Below are 25590 nucleotides of genomic sequence, written 5' to 3'. Positions count from 1 at the left end.
AGAATTTTGAGGCATGTAATTTATAAGCAACCAGGGACATGTATGTTATGAATTTACAACGATAATCTTAATCTTAATTTATAACAAAGGTCACAACCGCTAAAAATTAGATACACTGTTGACACCCAATTTTGTCCCTCCTTTATTTTAATTTTCTTTACTCGGGCTTCTAAATTTATTGACGAGCTAAATACTTTATTTTCACTATTTTATATTTATTGCTACTACTATTAATATCGCTACTTTTATTTTTTTAACATTTACGGGCATTACTTTGTCACAAATTTTAAATGATTCGTCATCGTTTTATTTTCGGATTTTGTACTCGTTAAATTAACTATACTTTATTAAACCTTTACTTTCCACATATTAATTACTAATTGTTTCACGTAGTGCATTGTACAAACTAATCACTAAGAAGCCAAAGAGAATTAATTAAAAGAAGACAGTGGTCAAAAATCAGACCACAAATTCATGATAAATCCAACCCAAACGGGTAGCCCATTTCAAATTGAAGGAACAAATCAGATCAACCCATATTTTAATCCCAAACCCTCCAACCCATTAAGCAAAATTGACCCGACCGGCCCACTACCCCTGCGACCCGGTCCATTCAACAACAAAAATGAAGGGTTTCATTCCTTCATCAAAAACCTTCAGCCGCTGCTCTCTCCCTCTTTCTCTTCCTTCTCTCTCTCGCTCAACTCCTCTCTCCTCACGTTCCCCCCCCCCCCCCACTTCTCCTCTGCCATCCTCCCTGTCGTCTCCACTCTCCCCTGTCCCCCACGTTCTCTGCCACCTCCACACTCACCTGTCCCCCATGCCTCTCTCATACGCTCCTCTCTCTCTTTTCTTAAATCAAACGAAACCCTATAAATCTGGTGGAATTGAATCTTGAAAGGGAGGACATGAAATAAAGGTGGAAGATCTGGAAACAAAAAATCTCCCCACAAAACATAAGTTTTAATCACCTCAAATTTCCGAGAAAACGGACAGTTTTCATCAATTGGGTTTAAAAACATTTTTCTTGAAATTCAGCCGAAGGGGGGATTTTTCAGTATTTTAGAGGATTTTATTGAGTATTTTGAGGGAATGATTCAGTGTTTTAAGGGACACAATCAATCTTAAAACTCGATCTTCCCTTTTCCGGCAAACTTTAACCGCGACCAAGGGGTTCGACTCACTCAACGCTAGTTTCGAAGTCGCTCATACGAGAGAATAGATTCGAGACTTCGTCGCCCAGTTCACTGTACCCACAAAAGGTCGGTAAACTTATTTCCTGTCTTTTATTTTTCATTTACGGTTCTTGTTGTTTTCCGTATGTATGTTTTTTTAGTTTTCTTCGTTTGGTCTTGTTTTGTTGTTTGATTATTAGTTTAGTTGTTGTTGTGTTTAGGCAGTACTGGATACTATGGCTACATTTGGTTTAGTTGGTGTTCTATGACAGTTTTTAACTAGTTCATCTCTGTTTGGATTCCACATTGGTATTCATGCAATTCATGTGATCAGTGAGTCTCAATATTTATTTGCTGGGCTATTTGAATTAGGATAGATTAGAGTATTGAAATAGCTTATCAAAAAAAAAGTTGTTTATGCATTAATTTGATGTACTGAAAATGTCAATATAGTTTAAGTGTCGATGAGAAATGGCTATCTGCACCATGTGTCCAAACTGCTAGCCTGTCCTCTCTGTTATATTCTCATTTGTTAACCTCTGTGTGTTTTCGATTTGGTTAGCTTAGAGAATGTTGTTAGAATTAGACAAATAATGTTCCTTGTCCATGCATTTTTAAGATTCTGTTTTTTTCGTATGACTAAAGTTTATTGGCTATGTGATTAAGGTTAGAATTTCTTTAAGGATTCGTTAGTAGAAAACATGCAATTATGCCTACACTCTCTCAATGTATAGTAGTATGACTTATCTGTTTAAGTTCTAGTAATTGGCTTTGTTAAGTCATGGTAATAAGAAGTTTAGTTTCATTTCTATCCCTTCATGTGATTAGTGATGTATGCTTCATAATGTTATGTTTTAGAATGACATCGAATCTGTTAGGGTCTGTGATTATTAACATGGCATGGTTTTGAAGATCAAACCTGTTAGAAATTAAATAAGTAGTCCACACTCATTTATTATTATTTTTTGTTTACAGCGAGTTATAAGACCCTCAGGTTTAAGTATTTAGTTTGTCCAGAATATTGACAATACCCTGTTTTAGGAAGGTTGTAGTCATTTGAAAACTGTCAATGTTGTCTAGTGAGTAAGATGTAACACCTCGTAACTTCGGACGAAAGTTTGACTCATAAGATGATAATATAATGGAACCAATATGAGTGTTATAAGAAGTGTTTTGAAAACCAATTAAGTCATAAGAAATGTCTTTGGGCAAAGAAAAGTTGGAAGCCACTCTACGGGGCATGTTTGCAAGTGAGTTTATGGAAGGTCTTACTTATAACGACCATAACCCCTCTATTAATTTGTAGTTTGGGAAAACTTCCTCGATGAAAGTTGTAGCCCCTTGAAATATCTTTCCAACGGTATATTATGGGCCTCAAACGGACATCTGTGCAAAGAGTTATGCCCATTATACGACAGACTATCCGAGCAGAAAATTTCGACGGACCATTTGACGGTCCGTCAAATTGACTTAGGCCAGCGTAAAATGGTCACAGAAAACCATATTTTGCTGGGCAGTTTTACGGTTCATTTTGACGGTCCGTAAAACAATTATACGGTCCGTCAAATTGACTCAGGCCAGCGTAAAATGGTCACAGAAACCCAATTTTTGCTGGGTAGTTTTACGGACCATTTTGACGGTCCGTCAAACAGTTTGACGGTCCGTAAAAATGGGTGTAGAATTGCCCGATGAGTCAGATTTTAAGATGTTAATAAGAGACCCAAACTCATTTTTTTCATTCCCATTTCTCCTACATGACTCAAGGGTTCTCTAGAGCCATCCAAACACTTCATATGCAAGAATCCAAGTGAAACTAAAGATCCACTTCATCAATCCACAAAACTAAGTGTGAGAAACACATCAAATCCATTCAAGTCAAGCAATTCCATGGAAGGTGGAACTAGGGTTTTGTTCAAGTGAAGCATTTCAACTCAAGGCTTATTCCTACAATAACTAAGGTAAGTTTTATGGTGTTTCATGATGATTAAAGTGTTGATAAGTTCTTGGGAGAATAGTAAATGGATTTGATAAAGAGAATTATATGAACTATGCTAGAGTTCTTGGATTTTTGACTTGGGATTGTTGTATTCATATGGGTGATGAAGAATGATGTTAATTACATCTAATTAAGATTGTAGAATCACCTAGAAGTAATAGAATGGGAATTGGGTGAAGAAATCACCATTGATGGAGACTGTGGAGTTTCATGCCCACTAAGTGTTTGATAAAATGCTTAGATGACCAAAGCATGAATATTATTGCTAATATAGAATCCCTTTGACTTGTATTGATATAGATCAAAGTTGAAAGGGGTGACGAACATTGTATTACGCTCAAAGGCTGGAATCAAGGTATGTGAGGCAAACTATCTACGTTAGGGAATATTCATGATTCTCCCTACGCCTCATTATTCATGCTTGTCAGCAATTTGACTCAGAACATAGTTTAGCCCTAGTTTCATGACATGATATAGAACTGTTATCTTCTAGGGTTACAGTTACAGAATTCGTTCATGGTTGTCACTTTGCACATCATGAACTCAGCACGTAATCTTTATAGACTTATGCATTATTATCACATGAGTCTCAGTCAGTGTATAACCAGTTATTTGCAAGAGTCCCATAATCAGAAACAGTTATCATGCTATCAGCTATAGCCAGTCTCAGTTTTGTAAATTATTAATGTTGAACACCTGTATCTGTACTTTTGGGCCCTAGGCCACAGTTTATGCATACGTATTGCTTGGGCCAGAGGCCACAGTTTTTGTGCACATTATTTGGGCCCTAGGCCACAGTTATATTTACAGTTTTACAGGTGATTCTTCATCCAGAACAGGGAGTACTTCAGCTTCTTGCTTTCCTGTTTAGTTCAGTTCCAATTTCAGTTTCAGTTCCAGTATTTTATTGCTTCAGTTGCTTTACATACCAGTACAATTCAAATGTGCTGATGTCCCTTTTATTGCTTGGGGGCCTGCATCTCGCGATGCAGGCAACGATATACAGGTTAATGACTCGGCTATTTAGGAGTGCACGTATCAGCTACTGGTGAGCCCCAAATTCCTTCGGGGCATTGTCAGCTATCCAGTTATTTCAGTTTATAGACAGCTCTATCATTCAGTACTCTTAGAGGCTTCATAGACACAGTTCAGACAGTCAGATATTTATTATGTTTGCCATGTTGGCAATTGTTCAGTTGTTTTGGTTTAAGCCATGTTGGCTACGTTCAGATATTTCAGATTATCTAAGTATTTTCCGCATTATGATTTCAGTCAGACCTTTAGTATATCAGCATGTGTTTAGTTGTTTCCACATTCAGTTATGTTTTTGATATCACATGTTGATTCAGCCAGCCAGGTGGTTCGCTCGGTCACATGCAGTCAGGCACCGGGTGCCGTGTTACGTCCAGGCCCAGGTTCGGGGTGTGACATAAGACATGCTTTTCTTTGTCTCATTTACACAATTTTTCTCAGATATTAAGAGAGGATGAAGTTTCTGTTTTCTTTTAGTTTTTCTAGTCTATCTACTCTGCTTTCAGTCAATCACCCTCTTTTTCATAGCTTTAGTTTTTTTTTATCTCTAAGGATCTGTTTGGTCGATATGGTGTTCGAATACCTGCTTCTATCATTGACTCACATAATTTATTATGCTTAAATACTTTGCCACTGATTTCAGTCTAGTAACTAAGATAAAATAGAAAGATAGGTCATGCCTCGTGTTATTTAAATCTGCTGATTTTCCATTTCTTGAGCTGGCCTATTTCACATCCAAAATTACATTTTATTCGGTCCTCCATATCAATTAGTTGTGGCTGCTTGTTGCAAGTGAAATCTACGTATCAGAATTGATAGCTCTGTTATCCTCCATAAAAGGAAGGAAACAAGAATAAGACAGATTAAGAATAAATTTGATAATTTATTATGGAAATCTCAAAAAATAACTTACTAGTTCAAAGTTTGACAAATCTGATAAATAAACTTTCGCACATAGAAGCCACTGTTTCATAAAACGTGTTTGCTACATGAATTAATAGTGTTGTTTACCTATTGAGGAGCAAATCCACTTTAAAGCATGCCTTTGGGGTGTTCACCGTTTGATACTTAAGATCTGAGCTTTTTTAAAAAAAAAAAAAAAAATGTTTCCCCTATCAATTATAGCATGCTATTTTATTTTTTACATCTGTTTGGGTTTCAAAGTTTGAAAAGCTGCATAAGTTGTGCTTCTGTCGGAATATCTCATGGTATATTAGATACCGTATTCGAAATGATGCATTATGCCAATTGGGACTAGAATTGGTATCACTGGGCTGAATGTCTGTTTTCTTGAAATTGGAAGGGACAATCATTTTTCTTCATTTTTAGTCTTGTCCCACGCATGAAGTTTATTATTTGACAACTGTTCTTGACTTTAAAAATGAATCAAAAGACCGTTGTATTCACTAAATTTTTCTTGTTTGCTGTTTTGTTTGGAAGCTGTCAATACGTTAAACATCAGCAGTCCTTTGTTTCAAACAAATTATCAAAGATATGGGTTGATTGATTTTAAGAAAGCTGGCTTCTTCTTTGTAACATGATTTGAGTGTGTTAAGCTCCATATCAATATCTGGCTGAAGCTGAAATCTGTTTCATTCCATTGATGTGATTATGGGAAATTGCGTGAATGTTGTGGTTCTGTGTTTATTTAAATTTCTACGTGAATGTTTTTACATGTTTAACCTCATTCGTTGATTGCGTACTAATCCTTTTCTTTTCATTTTGTGCATGACATCTCGCATACGAGTTGGACTCGTCGTCCTTCCGCATTCGATGTTGGGCTAAGGCCCAACGAAACACTTTTATCGAGTCAGCCCCATCAGCTGTGCAAAAACTGATTCTGGGCCGAGGCCCATGACAGTAACAACAGATTTGCAACAGTGGCCCTGGAAATGGGCCAATCCATTTGATTTTGTTTTCTTCTCTACCTTATTTTTTTTTATTTGATGTGTATTGTGATTTGCCTTATCTTATTTTGTCTCTTGGTTTAGATGAATTATAGGGAATTAGCATGGTTAGTTTTAGTAATGGGTAGTTAATTCAAAGAGAAACTAACGGTTAGCTCCATGGGTTTCATTTCCCTTTTATGATTATTTGTAGTATCTATAATATATATATATATATATATATATATTAGAATAATCGATTTTCAAAATGGCATGACCACATATTTTGGCTAAAGGAATCATAATTTATGCTTACTATCTTAGAAGTTTAAAACGTCACAAATTTTACACTAACGTTAGCTTATTCTAAGAAATAAAAGGCAAACTAGTTTCAACGGATAACTCTTTCACTTTAGTTTCTTTCTAACACTTGAAATATATATTTGAATTAATAGTATTTCTATAAAACTTTATTAAATAACTCTTTTAAATTTGTTAGTCATTTTCTCCAAATACATATAAACATTACACATCTTGTTTCTTTTAGCTCATTTGTGACTAAACTCTTTTATGCAACTATTACTTTTCTACAAGTTTTATTTTAAATAACATTCTATTACTATCTATAACTTTAGCAATATTTACGAGATATTTTCTTAAATATTTACATATTACATCTATATTTCTAGCCTTAATTAAATAATATAAGTCCGGTCGGTTAACCATTATTAATGGGTCTTAAAGGATGCCTAATACCTTCCCTTTAGACTAATTGAACCCTTACCTAGAATCTCAAGTTTCGTAGACCTTAAACAGAGCTAACTTTAAAATAACTTTAATAAACTTTAGGTGTCCTAATTCACCATAAATAATTAGGTGACGACTCCTTAACATAAACAAAAGAGGAATCACCAATATGTCGTACTTCTACTTTAACCCGGTTAAAATGGAGTATGACATACACAAATATAATTTTATTTTCCTCAGTTTTTTTTTTTTTTTAAATTGATCACTCTAGCCATGAATGGCTAAAAATTCCTATAGTAGATTAGTACATTTCATTTGAAAGAAAAAAAGTTTCGTACATTTCATATAAAATCCATAATTCTATGCAGAGTAGGAAAGAACCAGCAACCCGACAATCATATTATATCCTGTTAAAGTTCAATTCATGTTTTACCAGATGTGAGTTGACTCTCTTTTGCCCAATTTTAACAAGTAATCCAAGATAAATTCTCTAGCTAGATATAAGAAAAATTAAATGTATAGTTTTTCTGTTTGACACTCGTAATATCTAGCAAACTTTCATAGCAAACTAAAAAAAAAAAAAAAAAAAAAAGACACTCGTAATTTTTGTTTGACGACGTGTTGTTGCAGAGTCCGGAGCCAAAATGGCATGTTTTTGAAGCTAATACCCCAAAATAGGATGCCTTTTTTTTTATACCAAAATGGGTATTTCGTTGGTTATCTAATGAAATACTCACGAGCAACACTGTTCCGATCCGGATTATTTGTTGCAATTCGCTACAAGTGTAGCGAAATGTAACAATTTTTTTTTTTTTTGTATTTAGTTTATTAAAAAATGAAATATGAAAATATATGTTTTTTTGTATTTCGTTTATTAAAAAACGAAATAGGAAAATATATATTTTTTTTTTTGTGTTTCGTTTATTAATGAACGAAATAGGATAATTTTTTTTTTGTATTTCGTTGGTATATGAACGAAATAGGATAAAAAAAAATTGTATTTCGTTTATATAAAAACGAAATAAGAAAATAATTTTTTTTTTCGTTTATATAAAAACGAAATAGGAAAATATATATACCAATGAAATAGGATAAATATTTTTTTTTTGTATTTCATTTATATAAAAACGCAATAGGAAAATAATTTTTTTGTTTCGTTTATATACCAACGAAATGATTTGTTCCATTTCACAGGTATATAACGAAACCCCCCCCCCCCCCCCCTCCTTTTTTTTTACCGTTTTTCTGCTCTCCATATCGCTATGGTTTTAATTTTAATTTTTTATTCATTTCTGTTGGTTCAATCAGTTTCAGACGAGCATTGAATAGTTGTCAAAATAATATCTTTTACATTTCGTGACTTAATTTGCGAAATTTTTTACTTTTCTCCGTTTATAAATGTTGTCCTATCTTTACCTATGGTATATCCTTCGTCTTTCAATTTTCTTTTATCATCTCATATCTTTCATCTATTGTTTTTCTCTTATCTGTTTCATATCCTTCAACTTTTATTTTTTCTCTCATATATTTCATAAAAGATGACGGAAACTCATGTTAAAGTGTATTTATTTTGGGGTGGTGAAGTTGAGTATGAACCAGGTTCGGTTAGATACAGTCGTGGCCCTGAAATAGGGCAAAGGGTTCCAATTTCCCTAAAATATGATCGTCTGCAACGCGTCTTAAGGAGTAAAATGTTGGTAAATGATCCTGAACTATCGGTGGTTATAACCAGACGATGTCCAAGTTCATTTACAGCCGATGGTTCACCAAAAAAAATAAAAAATTATAATTTCCTATTTCGTTGGAATATAAACGAAATGCAAAAAAAAAAAATCCTATTTCGTTTTTATATAAACGAAATTAAAAAAAAATTATAATTTCCTATTTCGTTGGAATATAAATGAAATGCAAAAAAAAAAAAAAATTATCCTATTTCGTTCATATACCAACGAAATACAAAATATATATATATATATATATATATATATATATATATATATATATATATATATATATATATATATATATATTCCTATTTCGTTTTTATATAAACGAAATTTTAAAAAAAAATCATATTTCGTTTTTTTATAAACGAAATACAAAAAAAAAAATCATATTTCGTTTTTTAATAAACGAAATACAAAAAAAAATCCTATTTCATTCATATACCAACGAAATGCAAAAAAAAAAAAAATATTTGTTACATTTCGCTACACTTGTAGCGAAATGCAACGAATAATCCGGACCGGAACAGTGTTGCTCGTGGGTATTGTTATACCCCATTTTAACCGGGTTAAAGTAGAGTATAACATATTGACGATTCCTATTTTTGTTTATTTTAAGGAGTCGCCACCTAATTATTTATGGTGAATTAGGACACCCAAAGTTTATTAAAGTTATTTTAAAGTTAACTCTGTTTTAAAAGTCTGCGAAACCAAATGATTCTAGGTAAGGGTTCAATTAGTTTAAAGGGAAGGTATTAGGCATTCTTTAAGACCCATTAACAATGGTTAACCGACCGGACTTATGTTATTTAATTAAGGCTAAATATGTAGATGTAATATTTAAATATTTAAGAAAATATCTTATAAGTATTGCTAAAGTTATTTAAAGTAAAACTTGTAGAAAATAATAGTTGCATAAAAGAGTTTAGTTAAAAAAAAAAAAAAACTAAAAGAAGCGGGACATGTAATGTTTATATGTATTTGGAGAAAAGTGAGTTATGCCGACTCACAAATTAAAAAGAGTTATTGTAAGATTAATATTAAATAAATTTTAAAGGTTTCACAGAAAGACTATTAGTTTAATGTATATTGTGCGAAGGTTGTTTTAAACAAATATATTTCAAGTGTTAGAAAGAAACTAAAGTGAAAGAGTTATCCGTTGAAACTAGTTTGCCTTTTATTTCTTAGAATAAGCTAACGTTAGTGTAAAATTTGTGACGTTTTAAGTGTCTAAGATAGTAAGCATAAATTATGATTCCTTTAGCCAAAATATGTAGCCATACTATTTTGAATGTCAATTATTCTAAATAAATGTTATAGATATTATAAATAGTTTAGAACATAAATAGAAGAGAATGTAATTTGTGGAGTTAACTACCCATTACTAAACTAAAGTACTAAACCCCTTAATGCCACTAAGGTTCATCTAAATTAACAAACAAAATGTTAGCCATACAATACACATTAAATGCGCACAAAATAAAATAGAGGAGTAGATGTAATGTAAATGGGCTCAGCCCATTTTAGACTGTTGTGATCTGTTTGTTGTTGGGCTTCGGCCCAGCAACCTTAATATATTGCTGTGAACTGTTCATTGCCTATTGGGCTTGGCCCATATTTTTTGTATTGCTGCGGACAGAGGCTGGTCACGAGAGGAGTCATGTTGGGCTTTTAGCCCAACGCCAAATGCTCAGGAAGACGAGTCCGAGGGACTCGTATGCGATAGTCATGCATAAAAGTGAAAGAAAAGGATTAGTATACAGTCAATAAATAAGGTTAAACATATATAATGTAAGTTCGAAACAAACTAATAGATTATGTATATATTGTGTATATTTAGGTATATCTCGTGTATACATGCACATATATAATGGATAGCAACATGTTTGCGTTGTAAGAGCGTAAAAAATGGGCAAGCAGACACGAGATGTTTTGCAGATTCTTTACGCAACAGTTCAATATGGCAGAGGACATTAATTCAGTATTCCATAACATATTCACTAAGTAAAGCAATCCATTAACCATTTAACAATTTTAGTTAATAGTGAACTGCTTTAACTGATATATTAACAGCTTTCAAACAAACAGTAAGGATAAGGAGAACTTCAACGAGTGCAGCAGAAATCATTTCAGCACCCAGGACACCATGAAAATACGATGTAGCAGTGGACATATCTAAAGGGCGGCAACTGAAGAACAAATAACACAACAGACAAAAGCAGTGTATCACATTTTAGTGTCCCGCAACCTAGATAACCTGTGTTTCTCCATATACACATATTGGATCTTTTCAGCAATTAGGCAGAACGGGGAGGTACCAATAGACAGTATTTTGGATCAACAGCCATGAACAATTTTAGGCAATTATAAGACTTCCTCATATGTATTATGAAAATCCCAAGTAGGAAAAGAAGACAGAAGATGGAGGAAAGGAATAGAAGCACATACATGTTATTTAAACTTATAAAATAGTGATTGACTTTTGACCTCAATTATCACGAAGAATGTTAAACAGATTCAACGCTTAAGCGCCCCTTAATTCACATTTTTTACGATCAGTTTCTCATTTATCATGAATATATAAAGAAGGAAATAAAACAACGAGTCACAGACATAACACAGACAGACAGGGTAGCAGTCGACTGGAAAAAGAGGGATCTTCGACATTTCATTTCCAGCTTAGATTATGGTCACAATTTTAACAACCAAATCAAGTGATGTATCTTCTTTATTAAAACTGGATCAGGCTAAATGTAGTACAACTCTTCAACCAATTAAACGAAGAATCTATATTGGCATAGCAACTAGTCACGACTAATCAGATAAACGATCAGTGGGGAATAAGAAACAAACACTGCATACCAACACAGATCCAATACATTACTGGACAGACCGAATCAAACTGCAAACTGATGCCTTAACCTCATGCTCAGGTCACTATGTCAAACTAATGCTTCGATGGGCATTTAAACATAACAGACGGGACTGAATTAAACTTTCAGTGATTTAATGCAATCTCAGGACCTGATTGGTACAAACATATGCAGTAGCAAACTCTAAATCACAGAAAAACGCACAATCAATACTCACTGCCACTATTTAACATTAGCATTAACCAAAACAGAAAACTTAAACTTACGGATGAAAGACAATTATAGAGATGGTTCAGTGCCGAACTGATTTAATCATGTACACAATATACCTAAGATATACACACCACGGTGTGTATATCAGATATATATCGAATGTATACCTTCTTCTTACCTTGATAACTCACTGTATATCCTATGTATATTTGGCTTTAAATAGGTTCTAAATCCTGGAAATTCAGTCTAAACGTCCAAACTACAGTATACGTCTTTCAAATTCATTTTAGCAATTAATATTTTATCCTAACAGTTCCCAAACATCAAACAAATAACATGACAACAAAGAAACTACATAATTAAAAAAAAAAACAGAATAAGCTAAAAGTTTTAACTAAAGCAGAAACTAAAAATTAAAAGCAATAAGTGTATCAATGTTTACCTTTTTTGTGTGCAATGAACGGGGCGTCGAGGTCTCGAATTTATGCTCGAACTCGAACGAACCCGATTAAAGTAACTAAAGTTTCGAAACAAAAAAATGAAAATAGAGTAATCGTTGGTCGCGGCTAAAGTTCACCGGAAAAGAAAAAACAAATGTGGAAGATGGTCTGTGTCCCTCCAAATACTGAAAAAAATCCCCTTTTTCAACTGAATAATTGTTCTTCATTTATAGAGTGAGGAGAGAGAGAAGCGGGGGACAGAGGAGACAGAGGCGTGGGGGACAGTGGTGAGTGGGAGAGAGCGTAGGAGAGAGGAAAGGGAAGGGGGAGCGGCGGCGTGGAGAAGAGAAAGAGAAAGAGATTAGGGATTTAGGGTAGGTTTTTCAAGAAAATAAATGGGCCGGGTCGAGTAATTTTGGGCTGGACCGGGTAGGAATAGGTAATGGGCTGCTGATGTTGAACGAATAGTGGGCTGAAAATGTCGGTTGGGTATTAAAATGTGGGTTGTTTATTTGGGTAGGGGAATAATATTGTATTTGTGTTTTGGGCCATTAATTTGGCTGAAAATTGTTGATCCTTCCTCCTTTATTTAATTATTTTTGTGTTTCTAATTTAATAACTATTACAATATATACTATGTAAAACAATTAATAATTAATATGTAGAAAAAATAAGGATTTAACAAAGTGTTGTCTTGTAATTAATTTAACGAGTCCAAACCCGAAAATGAAACGATGACGAATCATTTAGAATTGCGACAAAGTAATGCTAGTAATGTTGAAAATAAAAGTAGCGATATTAATAGTAGTAGCAATAAAAATAAAATAGTGAAAATAAAGTATTTAGTTTATCAATCAATTTAGAAGCTCAAAGAAATAAATTGAAATAAAGGAGGGACAAAATTGGGTGTCAACAGGTATTTCGTTGGATAACCAACGAAATACCCATTTTGGTATAAAAAAAAAACATCCTATTTAGGGGTATTAGCTCCAAAAACATGTCATTTTAGCTCCGGACTCTGTTGTTGCACCAGTGCTGACACAAGCTGTAAGAATATTACGTATGATATTACTAATGTATAGTCATCGTCCACTTGGGAAGGTTGTACAGATTAAATAAGCATGGAGGTAAGCATATTACTCGATCCACTAACTGCAATTGTCAACTAATTAAGATAAATTTGGTCTCGAATTGAAGTGTCAACACACGTCAATTCATAGATAATATGTTAAACTATATAACTAATACTCTAAACAAACTTTCATTTGCCAATGTATAAAATTTGAATTCGATAAAGGAATAGGAGTTCTTTTTCTTTTTTTCCCTTTACTCGCACCACACATTATGAGAAAGTTAACAAATGCAATTTAGCCAGTGACATTAAGTCTTAAGATTAGTAGTTTGCAATTGAAGAAAAATCTAATCTATACTTAACAAATTAAATAAAACTAAAAATTTTAAAGAATTTTAGTAGCCCAATTGATTGATTATGCGAATTTTCACCTGCTTGGTGAATGTTCCATCTCTCACTTTATAATTTACTTTCCATTTTTCTTTAAAAAAACTAAATTCTTACTTATTTAATATTATTACGAAACTAAAATCAAAATTTTGTTCAAACAATGATGGGGTACTTAGGAGTGACAAAATGAACCCATGAAAACATAACCCGCTCAATTCGTTCAAGTTTGGGCGGGTAATTGACCCGCTCATTTATTAGCTCAGCCCATCTAAAAATTGAGCTGATATGTAGCCCAAATTGACTTATAAAAACCTTGTCAAAAGATTTTTTTGTTAAGTATTTAATAAGTTTTTTTTATAGTCATAATAAAGGGAGAAAATAGTTTTATTAGGTGCTTTTAAGGATTATAGAAGAACAAACAAAGAAACTAAACTTATGTAAGAATTGAGCGTGTTGGGTTTATGACCCGCTTTAAACCTATTTTAGCTAATCAATTTCAGCTTAACCTATTTTGACCAGTTCAACCCGCACATTTTCTCTTGACAACATCGAGCTAGAAAAATCACTAGTTCCCGGTCATTTTTTGCGCAGATTGCCCTTCAAACGCCCTTCCCTTCAAATTATTGGTCTTTAAGTTTTGGCCCTGCTTCTCATTTAATGAAAATTTTTGGGCCAAAGTACCCTAATCTATGATAAGGCTGGTCTACAAAACAAGAGATTCTGGGTTCGAGTCCCAATAAAGTCGATGAATTCGCTATTTTCTTACCAAAAAAATTCGTAAGGCATGAGTTTAGAAATGAAGTTATGCGTCATAAGTTGTGTAATAACTAATCCACTCGGCATAAGTTTAGAGAATTTTTCTGTAGGAACTAAGTTATGCCTTGTAAGGCGTAACTTGTGTTGTATTATGATGCAAAAATATAAACTTATGCCTGTCAAATTAGGCACTGCACAACTTATGCTGGATAACTTAATTCGTACAGAACTTATGCTGGATAAGACAAAAATTTCTATAAACTTATGCCTTGCGAAATTAGGTCATTAGATAAGGGTAGACTGATTTTTACTTGTTTTTTCGATGTCAGAGGTATTCTCGGTCACGTTTTTGTTACTTAAAATGTCGAAGGACAAAAATTAAAGATCATCCATTTGAGGGACAAAAATTAAATACCAACCCAAAATAGGGGCGTTCGCAAAACTAAAGAATCGTTCCCTGTGGCCACAGCCTTTCTTCGGTTTCTTTATGATATCATAATCCTCAAAATTAAATCGGAACCAAATTGATTTATAATCAGATGTTGCTCTCGTAATCAGGAGCACCTTTATAAATAACTGAACTTTGATAATGAGGATTACTCCTAACGTGATTTTTCAATAGTGTTTTTTATTATTTTTCGAACTTAAACTTGACAAGTGCTATGATCAATCAAAGTCTTATCTTTCTTGAAAACTCAATTGGGTAATACTCATTCAAGAATGCAGTGAAGTTGAATGTGCAGATTTAACCTAAATGTAAACTGTACAAAGTGGAAGTTTTATGCATGATTACTGATAGTGATGCCTTTAAACTGGGATTTCCCAAAATTCAAGTTAGGTTCTGGGTCAAACTCAGTTTTTTTTTTTTTTTTTCTTTTTTAAAATTAGGTTAGCTCATTTGGCTTTTTAGTTTTTGTGCATTGACTCCATGATGCAACTTGTCATTTATTTTTCGTTAAAAGAAAAATCACATCTTTTCTTAATTCAAATTGCATCTTCTTGGGCATCACTTGGTATTTTGGTAGCATCTTTGTTATTTTTAATAGTACTTGGTTTCATTGGAATCTTACTCAACCTACAAAGTCTAAGTACAGTACAAAATATCTACAGATGGGATTGAAATTCAACCTTATTGAAATCAAGAACAACTCAAGCCGAATTAGTTTACACTTTGTTGGGTGTGTGTGAGCAAAATCCCACATGTTGTTAGTAGTGTGAGGCCTTTAGGGCGAAACCGTGCGTTCTTGGCCTACATTGGGCAATATCTTATTTTCGGGTTGTTTGGCACAACACACTTTACATTTGACGATACTTTTAAGGGAAAAAGGGTAAAAAATGCCCCTCTACTTTGGGAAAAAGGCTAAAAATATCCTCCGAACTAATTTTGGGTCAAAAATACCCCTCCCGTCATTAAAGTTTTCAAATATACCCTTGTCTTAACGAAAATCCACAACATAACCCGATTTTATTTTTAAACCCGCTCCTTTTAAAATCGACTCAACTAAATAAAAAAACACATATGGTTGCCCACTTCTGTGCCTAGTGGTTCCAGATGTAGGACTCGGGAATAAGTTGGTCGCATGTGGGTTTTTTTAGGTAGTTGGGTCGGTTTTAAATGGAGCTGGTTTGAAAATGAAATCGGGTTATTTTGTGGATTTCCGTTAAGACGGGGGTATATTTAAAAACTTTAGTGACGGGAGGGGTATTTGTAGCCCAAAATTAGTTCAGAGGATATTTTTAGCCCTTTTCCCAAAATAGAAGGGCATTTTTTTCCTTTTTCCCTAGTTTTAAATAACTGCAGTTGGCCGGAGAGAATGTAAATTAGAAGTCATTTCTGTGGAAGTTATTTGCTTGTTAAGAAAGATAATAAGCAAAAGATGACATGTGATGTAACTTCTGGGAAATTATAAGAATGGCTGAATGAGTAGTTACTTATTTGAGTTTGAACAAGTTAAGTCAAGTCACTGGCCTCTTTTTTTATGTGATGAAAAGAACATATCTTATTTCTCTTACTTAAATGATTCATCTTTATCTGTCTTTTGTCTGTTCTACAAGAGGAAAGTCCACATTTGGACTTAATAGGTTCGTGAGCCAAATGTCAATTGTTAATAAGTTTACTTCGAATATGTAAATACAGCTCATCGAGCTATAAAATTTTATACTGGCAACATCCTTTATGTATACACATACACATGCACTTCTTCAACAATTGTGCAGGTTTTGTGTGCTTAACTGGTTTTGTTTGAGGCGGTGATACAAGTTCTGAAACAGTGATGGTCTACACCATCTTACGTAATTGTTCCTACTTCCAACATTTTTTTGATTCCAAGACATGTTGAACTCTTTACATATGGGCAATGTGCACCTAACAATGACGGCTCTGGGATAATTCCTACTGTTGCTTATAGTTATTTCATAAGCTTGTTTTAGTTTCTCACGAAGAAATGTTGTGCTGGTCATACCTTCTCACATGAGATGCTAGCATGTGGTTTTTGACTTTCTTTGCAGCCATTAGTTGGGTTACAGTACCCGTGCACTATGCTCTGTGGATGTTGATGGTGTACTTGACAGATGTATGGAAACTCAAACTCACAGATGCGGCTGCAATTGTCAATGTCTTCCTTGGTTTGTAAAGTATCCCACAGTCAGTCATGATGTTTTCCGCTCATGGTCTACTTGGCAACTATCCAGTGCTTTTGGGTTCTATTTTCGCCTGTTGTGTGGTACGTTATCATTGTTAAATTATTTAATTCTTGCATTCTCTCTGTTATTGGAACTTTTACCTATTTCACAACCGAGCTCTTGGTCCTGTTAGCTTGAGTTAGTTTGCACCATCTTTCCTAACACACCGCATTGCATGAAACATTGAAGGAATTATGGTCAAGCTGTTTGTATTGCCAAATCGGTATTAATTAGTAGAATTCAATAACTCAGTCCTTATGCATTTTCAAAGCCAATAAACACAGTTAGGATAAATATAACTGGAGATAAACTAGTCCACTTGAAGCTGAAGACTGACTCTCCGTTTGCTATTTACATCTTATTATGGACTAAATCTCTTAAAATTTTGTGTAATATTAATCTGCTGCAGTTTATGTATCTGTTGCTTCTGTTTTACCATATAAAAAGGGTGGCTCTCTCAAGTTCACAATCTAATAATTTCCATGAAAATTTTCTTCCTGTTTATGTCCATGCATCTTGCATCTTACATTTCCAGTTACCATCTTTTTCCTGGACCTCTAATATATATGATGCAATTCTGTCCGAGACACCTGAAAGAAGCTGGTTAAAATATCTACAAACTGTGATGCTTATATCTCATCCTTTCTTGTGCGAGCTCTAGAATTCCAATTGCTAAAAAAGAATCTCAATTCATACCTCTGTTATACACAATTTTAATGCTTAAAACTCTTAGCCAAATTGGTCTATAAATGGAAATTCACTTTCTACTAAGTCTTGAAAGTTTCTTGTATGTAGGGTATGGGTTTTTTAACAATGTCAACACCACCAGTCCTTGAAAGTTTCTTGTATGTAGGGTATGGGTTTTTTTAACAATGTCAACACCACCAGTCCTTGCTAAGGCTACTGGAACATGCAGTGCTTATCAGCCTCAGGGGCGGAGCCAAGTGTAGTTGAGGGGGTTATCCGAACCCCCTCGGCAGAAATTTACAGTGTATATTGAAGGTTAAAATTATTATTTTTATGTATATATGGTAGGTGTTGAACCCCCTTAGCTTCTTGTATATTTACCTCTTTATATTTTTGAACCCCCTTACTGAAAATCCTGGCTCCGCCACTGATCAGCCTGAATGCATTGGCGAAGGCCAGCACATACTCTTCTACATAGCATTGGCTCTGTCTGCCCTCGGGGAAGCTGGTCAAGCAGTAAGCTTCGGCTCTTTCCTAGTTGAGCAACTTGGAGAAAATGCTAGCAGGCCTTCCATCAATTATCTGCATTCCTTTGCAGTGAAACCGTTCAATGTTGCTGCTGTTTTGGGGTTTTCATACATATCACCGTGGTCACTTTGGTTTGGCATCGCAGCAATATTTTACACAGTGGCAGCATTTATTTTCTCGAGCGGATGTTGTACCTATAAATATGTTAAACCAGCAGGTAGCCCTATTACTACTTTATTTCGAGTCTTTGCAGCGTCTATCTCCAAACTGTTCTATTGACTGCCTACAGATGGCTCGCAGCTATATAACTCATCTAATCCTGGTAATCAATGCCTGCCTCACACCAATGGCCTGAGGTCTCCCTCGCTCTCTCGTTTTCTGTTTGCTCCTTTGGTTTTGTTTTTGCTTTAGTCTTAAGAAGAATCTCAAGTTTCAGCATGTTTCCTTATTTTGTATGCCATCTTAGTTTTAAAAATCTTTTCTGCTACCCATTTCTACCCTTGTCCTTTGTGAACTGGTGATCTAGAACAGACTCAATAGTTACAAGACAATAGGATATATCCTCTGACTGTTTTCTTAATTTCAGTCGATCATGGATATATATGAGAAAATTGTACTAACAAATTATTGCTCAAAACTCAATTCAGGTGTCTAGACAGGGCAGCAATTATCTTGCCTGACCAGACTTTAGAGCAGCAATTGAGGAATAGATGGAGGCTTTGCAGCATTCCTGAGGTTGAAGTTACTAAATTTGTAATTTGCACATTCCCAATGTCTATGACCTTCATTCTTGGTGGGATTATGACTTCTTTGTCAAATACCTACTTTCTAGAGCAAGTGATGACTATGAACAATAAGGTTGGACACCTAAGAGCTCCTCTAGCTGTCTTCCTATGGTTCCAACTAGAAGCAAGAGCACTATTCCCAAAACTATATTACATGTTAGTGAATTGGATATGGGGTTCCGGAGCAAGACCATCATCTCCTAGAGTAGGGGTTGCAGTATCCCTCATTTTGGGGATATTATGCACTATTACAGCTGCGAAAGTAGAGTCAAGAAGACTCATTATGGTAAAGAGCTATAGATTAGCAGGCGAGACTGACGATAAAATTCTGACGAGTGTATTCTGGTTGCTTCTGCAGTATCTCCTCCTCGGGGCAGTAGGCGGGATGTTTGGAAAGAGCTTGAGTAATTACTACAATAGTTACTTTGACCCCATATGTGCCTCGTACATGCTCACTGCCGTCAATTTAATGCACGGGTTAGGATGTATAAGCAACATTTTGTTAGTGTACATAGTGGGTAAGGTTAGTCAGAGGGGAAATAAACTAAGTTGGTTTCAGGATACTCTGAATGAGAGTCGATTTGATAAGTATTACTGGACTCTGTCCTGGCTATTAGCTATTGCATTTGTTTCGTTTGCTGTCATTAGTCTGGGGTATAGTGGCAAGAGAGTCATGGAAGAAGAACGAACAGTTTACGTGGATCGAAGTGTTGACGTGGTTGAGGGTGAAGCAATTTATTCGATGACAATGACATATACAATAGGAAACAGGGCTTCTTTTGGGCTCTGATGATATGTTCATAGGGAATGATGGTGGCAGTACCACAGTACTGACTGTTGTTTCTCTTGTGCTGAGAGGATGAATATGATTACAGGACCTGCTGAAGCTCATTCCATATCTTGTGTAGTAAAGAACTAACTTTTGTAATCTTCTTCATCCTTAAACAAAGAGTTGATTGACGTTCCTTTATTTCATAACTGTTTTTGTAATCATGCTCCTTTATGTAAACTTGCACTTTCAGCAATATAACTTTGAAGTGATCCAGTCTTTGACAGCCATGGAAACACGTACTGCAAGGATTTCTATCGACCCATTAATCATGTCATTTCCCTTTACCCAAACTAATGATGCAAGAGAAACTTGATACTCTTTTACACATTGGTTCGAATTTGTTGTTCAACTATAAGTATAATTGGGAACTGAACTTCAGAATCACTAAGATGTCCTTCTTGACTCTCGTTCTATTCTTTTTGGCGCTGGGATTTTCTCACTCAGTGGCCAGCTGCATTGCAGTTAAACTGAAGAAAAATAGGACATCTGCTTGTCTTTCTTTCGATGATTTGTTTTGTGGTTTAGATTTAAGTAACTTTCCAGCACCACAAGGAATTATGACTTTTCTTCATCTTTCATACTTCACTTTCTCTCAAATTAGGTGTTCATTAATTGGTATATTGAGAAGAAAGTGCTTCTTTTTGTTATTTGGTTGTGGTACTTCGCCTATAAATTCACTCATCTTTGCCGCCAGGGATTTGGTATAGTGGTAAGAGCCCAGCGTTGTGTGTGTTAGATGCACATCATGAGTTCGTATGGGACGTTGCAATTGTTTTTCTGCAAGAAAATTGATGCAACTGGACAGCGTTTTTACTGAAGTGTCAGCTTATTATGATCACCTCTCTTTTTAATAGTTGTAATTCCAGTCAATATTCTCGAGTCATAAAGCCATTAGGTGGAGACCAAAATGAAGATTTGCAGTAAAATGTAAATCCAGGACTTTTATCTTTATAAAGAAATGAAAACAGCTTAACAGAGGATCGTTATAAAAGGTTGCCAGCAAAACGGATGTGCAGCATATGTATGTGACAGGTTTAAACAAATTAGGTAGGCATAATACATAAACAGGCCCTCAAACTTGCTTTTTCTTTTGTTTCTTTTTTCATGGCTTTCTAGTTTTGTTTACTGCCTCCGTCAATTTATTTGTCTGGTTTTGACTTACACTAGTTTAATAAAGTAAAAAAAGATTTTTGAATCTTGTATTTTTAAACTAAAGATATGTAAAATGTATCAAAATGTCCTTTAATCTTGTAGTCTTAAACATGTCATATGAAACTTTGAAATTAAAGAGTTGCGAAAAAAGGAAGAGGCATTTGTCTTAAAACGGACTAAAAGGAAAGTAAGACAAATAAATTGAAACGGAGGAAGTACTTGTTATATTTGGTAAACTCAAAAAAAAAAAAAAGGACAGTATGATGCACAAAGCATCCCGGGTGTGATCTTTGGTATACTCATTTAACATATTTTAGTTTCTCTGTATAAGAAAATACTGCATGATGCAACTTATAATAAATACTGCATGATGCAACTTGTCATATAAAAGAAAATCATGCATTTTCTTAATTCAAATTGCATGTACGTATTTCATCATCACCTGGTATTTTGTTAGCTTGATCTAGAGAATAAGAAAGTGTCTCTTAGGAGTTGCCAAATGTACTTTTGAACAAAGTACCTATCTTTGAGACGCTTTATACTTTGTTCCATTGAAATTCTGCTTAACCTGGGGCAAGTCTAATAAGTACATTACAAAAGATCTAAAAATGGGATTGGAACTAACTGCTGATAAAACTCTTTCCTCTTATAGAAATCAAGCACAGCTGACGCTGAATTTGTTTACACTTTACAGTTGATGGTATTTCAAATAATTGCAATAGGGAAGAAAATGCACAAATATGATCTATGATGTAATTTCTTGGAATGAACTATAAGAATGAGTAGCTCCTGATTTGGATTTGAACAAATCAAGTCAATGGCCTCTTTTTATATGATGACAACAGTATATCTTATTTCTCTTTCTTAATGATTCATCTTTATCCGTCTTTTGTCTGTTCTACACAAGAGAAAAGTCCACCTTTGGACTTAGTAGGTTGGCGGGCAGAATGTCAACTGTTAATTAAGTTTACCTCAGATATGGACATATAACTCATTCATTTACTTGAGTACTGCAACATGCTTTATATACATATGCACACCTATACCCTCTGCAATAATTCCAGAATTTTGCAGGTTTTGTTATGCACTTGACCTACATTCTGCTTAACTAATTTTTACTTGAGGCGGTGGTACAAGTTCTAAGACAATGATGGTTTACAGAATGTTACGTAATTTTCCAACTTCAAACATTTTTATTAGCTGTGTTTGATTATAAAGTTGATATAGCAGCTTTTGATTCCATTATCTGTCGAACTTTTTACATCTTGGCGATATGCAACTAACAGTGACAGCTTAGGATAATTCCTACTGTTGTTTATAGTTTTTTTTAGTTTCTTATGAAGATATGTTATGCTGGTCATACCTTCTTATTCATGAGATGCTAACATGTAGCTTTTTGAATTTCCTTGTTGTTGTAGCCATTGGTTGGGCTTCAATACCCCTACTATATACTCTGTGGATGTTGATGGTGTACTTGACAGATGTATGGAAGATCAATCTCACAGATGCAGCTGCAATTGTCAATGTCTTCCCTGGTTTGCTAACAATCCTACAGTTAGTCATGCTGTTTTCAGCTCATGGTTTATTCGGCAACTATCCAGTGTTAATGGGTTCTATTTTCGCCTGTTGTGTGGTATACTATCATAGTTAAATTATTTAATTCCTGCATTCTCTTTCTGTACTTTGGAACGTTTACTCATTTTGTAATTGTCCCGAGCTTTTCGCCCTGTTAGCTTGAGTTAGCTTGCGCCGTCTTTCCTAACAATTCATTTGCATGAAGCACATTTGAAGGAAACACGGTCAAGCTGCTTGTCTGCGGTGATTGACGTCCATAGATCTCACAACAAGCTAATGGGGAAAGATGTCCCTTAACTACTATAGTAATATATGCTTTGCATATGTCCCTCATAATCTAGCAATTTCCCATGACATTTTTCTTTGTTTTTGTGTCCATGCATCAAATCATCATTTTGTATATTTCCAATTACTATGATCTCTTTCCTGAATCTCTATATGTACAACGCACTTCTGTTTTCCACAATTTTGTTTGAGAAATGTTGAGTTTGAGTAAAAGTAGACCAGATATTACCTTGGAACACTATACTGAGCTACCACTACTATATTCAGTTTTAGTCTTCCATGAGACATTGTTTCTTGTGCTAAATTCGGATTTGTTTCATCAGTTAGCTCAAAACTTTAATGCTTGAACTATTTTTATACCAGAGAAAGCTGCCAGTGTGAACTCTACGAAATTGATATATAATTGGAAATTCACTTTCTACTAAGTTTTGAAGGTTTCTTGTATGTAGGGCATGGGGTTTTTAACGATGTCAACACCACCAGTCCTTGCTAAGGCTACTGGAACATGCAGTGCTTATCAGCCTGAATGTATTGGTGAAGGCCAGTCCTTGCTAAGGCTACATAGCATTGGCTCTGTTTGCTCTTGGGGCAACTGGTCAAGCAGTAAGCTTAGGCGCTTTCATCTCTGAGCAACTTGAAGAAAATGCTAACACGCCTTGTATCTGGTTTCTGCATCCTTTTATGGTGATGCTGTTCAAAGCTGCTGCTGTTTTGGGATTTTCATGCATATCACCATGGTCACTTTTCTTTGGTGTCCCAGCAATATGTTACACAGTGGGAGCATTTATTTTCTTGAGCGGATGTTGTACCTATAAATATGTTAAACCAGAAGGTAGTCCAATCACTACTCTATTTCGGGTCTTTGCAGCATCTATCTCAAAGTTATTCTATCGACTGCCTACAGATGCCTCGCAGCTATATGACTTATCTGAACCTGGTATACTGCCTCACACCGATGGCCTGACGTCCTCTCTCGCTCTCTCATCATCTGTGTTTCGCCGCATTTGTATTTACCTTAATCTTAAGAAGCATATCGAGTTTCACATGTTTCTTTATTTTGTATGCCATCTTAGTTTTAAAGATCTTTTCTGCTATCCATCTCTACCAATGGCGGAGCTAATAAGAGCCAAGGGGGTTTGAAAAACTACACTGTATATACAAGGTGAAAATTATTTTTTATGTATATATAGTAGACGTTGAACCCCCTTGGCTTCTTTGTTTGTCAGCTTCTTTATATTTTTGAACTACCTTTGTTTAAATCCTAGCTCCACCACTGATCTCTACCCTTGTCCATTGTGAACTGGTGATCTAGAACAGACTCAGCTGTTACAAGGCAATAGGATATATCCTCATTGACTTTTTTCTTAATTTCAGCCTATTATGGATATATATGAGAAAATTGTACTAACAAATTATTGTGCAAAACTCAATTTAGGTGTCTCGATAAGGCAGCAATTATTTTGCCTGATCAGGCTCTAGAGCCGCAACTGAGGAATAGATGGAGGCTTTGCAGCGTTGCTGAGATTGAAGTTACTAAATTTGCAATTCGGACATTCCCAATGTCTATGACCTACATTCTTGGTGGTGTCATGGCTTCCTTGTCATATACCTACTTTCTAGAGCAAGCAAATACTATGACCAATAAGGTTGGACACCTAAGAGTTCCTCTAGTTGTCTTCCAATGGTTCCAACTAGAAACAATAGAACAATTTCCAAAACTTTATCACAAGTTTGTGAGTTTGCTACGGGGTTCAGAAGCAAAACCATCATCTCCTAGAGTTGGGGTTGCAGTATCCATCCTTTTGGGGATATTATGCACTATTACAGCTGCAAAAGTGGAGTCAAGAAGACTCATTGTGGTAAAGAGCTATGGTTTAGCAGGCGAGACCGATGAAAAAATTCCAATGACTGTGTTCTGGTTGCTTCCACAGTATCTCCTTCTTGGGGCAGTAGACGGGATGTTTAATAAGAGCTTTGGGAAATTACTACAGTAGCTACTTTGAGCCAACATCTGCCTCGTACATGCTCACTACGTGCAATGTGATGCACGGGTTAGGATGTATAAGCAACATTGTTTAGTGTACATAGTGAGTAAGGTTAGTCAGAGTGGAAATAGACTAAGTTGGTTTCAGGATACCCTGACTAAGAGTCGAGTTGATAAGTATTACTCGACTCACAACTCGATTCTGTCCTGGCTATTAGCTATTGCATTTGTTTTGTTTGTTGTCATCAGTCTGTGGCATGCTTACAGGCGATCAAAAGAAGAAGGACAAGCAGTTTACGTGGAACGAAGTGTTGTCATGATTGGAGGTGAACTAATTTATCAGATGACATATACTGTGGGAAACAGGCGCAGTAACACCATCATTGACATGCTTCCCCCTTTTGGGCTCTGATGATATGGCAGTGGTAACACAATACTAGCTGTTGTTTCTCTTGTGCTGCGAGGATGAATGTGATTACAGGACCTGCTGATATATCTTGTGTAGTAAAGAACTACCTTTTGTTATCTTCTTCATCCTTCGTAAGCTTTAACAAAGAGTTGATTGCACTTTCCTGTATTTTGTAACTTTTTTTGTGAGCATGTTCCCCTCTGTAAATTTACACTTCTAGCAATGTAATTTTGAATTTTGAAATGATCCAGTATTTGAATGCCATGGAAATGAGTACTGTAAGGATTTGTGTCAACCCATCAATCATGATATTCCCTTTTACGCAAACTAACTAAAGATGCGAGGAACACTTGATAGTCATTAAGGA

General features: G+C 35.0%; 1 protein-coding gene across 6 annotated transcripts; it reads left to right on the top strand.

Annotated features, from left to right (window-relative positions):
* Positions 1–734: 734 nt before the first annotated feature.
* Positions 735–25545, top strand: LOC132598827 (protein NRT1/ PTR FAMILY 5.5). Of its 6 annotated transcripts, XM_060311937.1 has the most exons (7): positions 735–1262; positions 16813–17027; positions 17840–18017; positions 18109–18418; positions 18491–18557; positions 22389–22505; positions 24344–25545. In XM_060311937.1, exons 3-7 carry the CDS (start codon positions 18015–18017, stop codon positions 24822–24824), a joined length of 978 nt encoding a protein of 325 aa, XP_060167920.1. In that variant the 5' UTR covers positions 735–1262; positions 16813–17027; positions 17840–18014; the 3' UTR covers positions 24825–25545. The 6 variants fall into 6 exon arrangements, with proteins under 6 accessions (XP_060167920.1, XP_060167914.1, XP_060167915.1 ...); XM_060311931.1 differs by lacking the exons at positions 22389–22505; positions 24344–25545 and adding an exon at positions 18849–20738; XM_060311932.1 differs by lacking the exons at positions 22389–22505; positions 24344–25545 and adding an exon at positions 18849–20738 and having other exon boundaries at positions 17782–18017.
* Positions 25546–25590: the final 45 nt, after the last annotated feature.

Source organism: Lycium barbarum, chromosome 6 (genome assembly GCF_019175385.1).
Source record: "Lycium barbarum isolate Lr01 chromosome 6, ASM1917538v2, whole genome shotgun sequence".
In the NCBI taxonomy this organism is placed as follows: domain Eukaryota; kingdom Viridiplantae; phylum Streptophyta; class Magnoliopsida; order Solanales; family Solanaceae; genus Lycium; species Lycium barbarum.
This window is presented reverse-complemented; position numbering and strand designations above follow the sequence as displayed.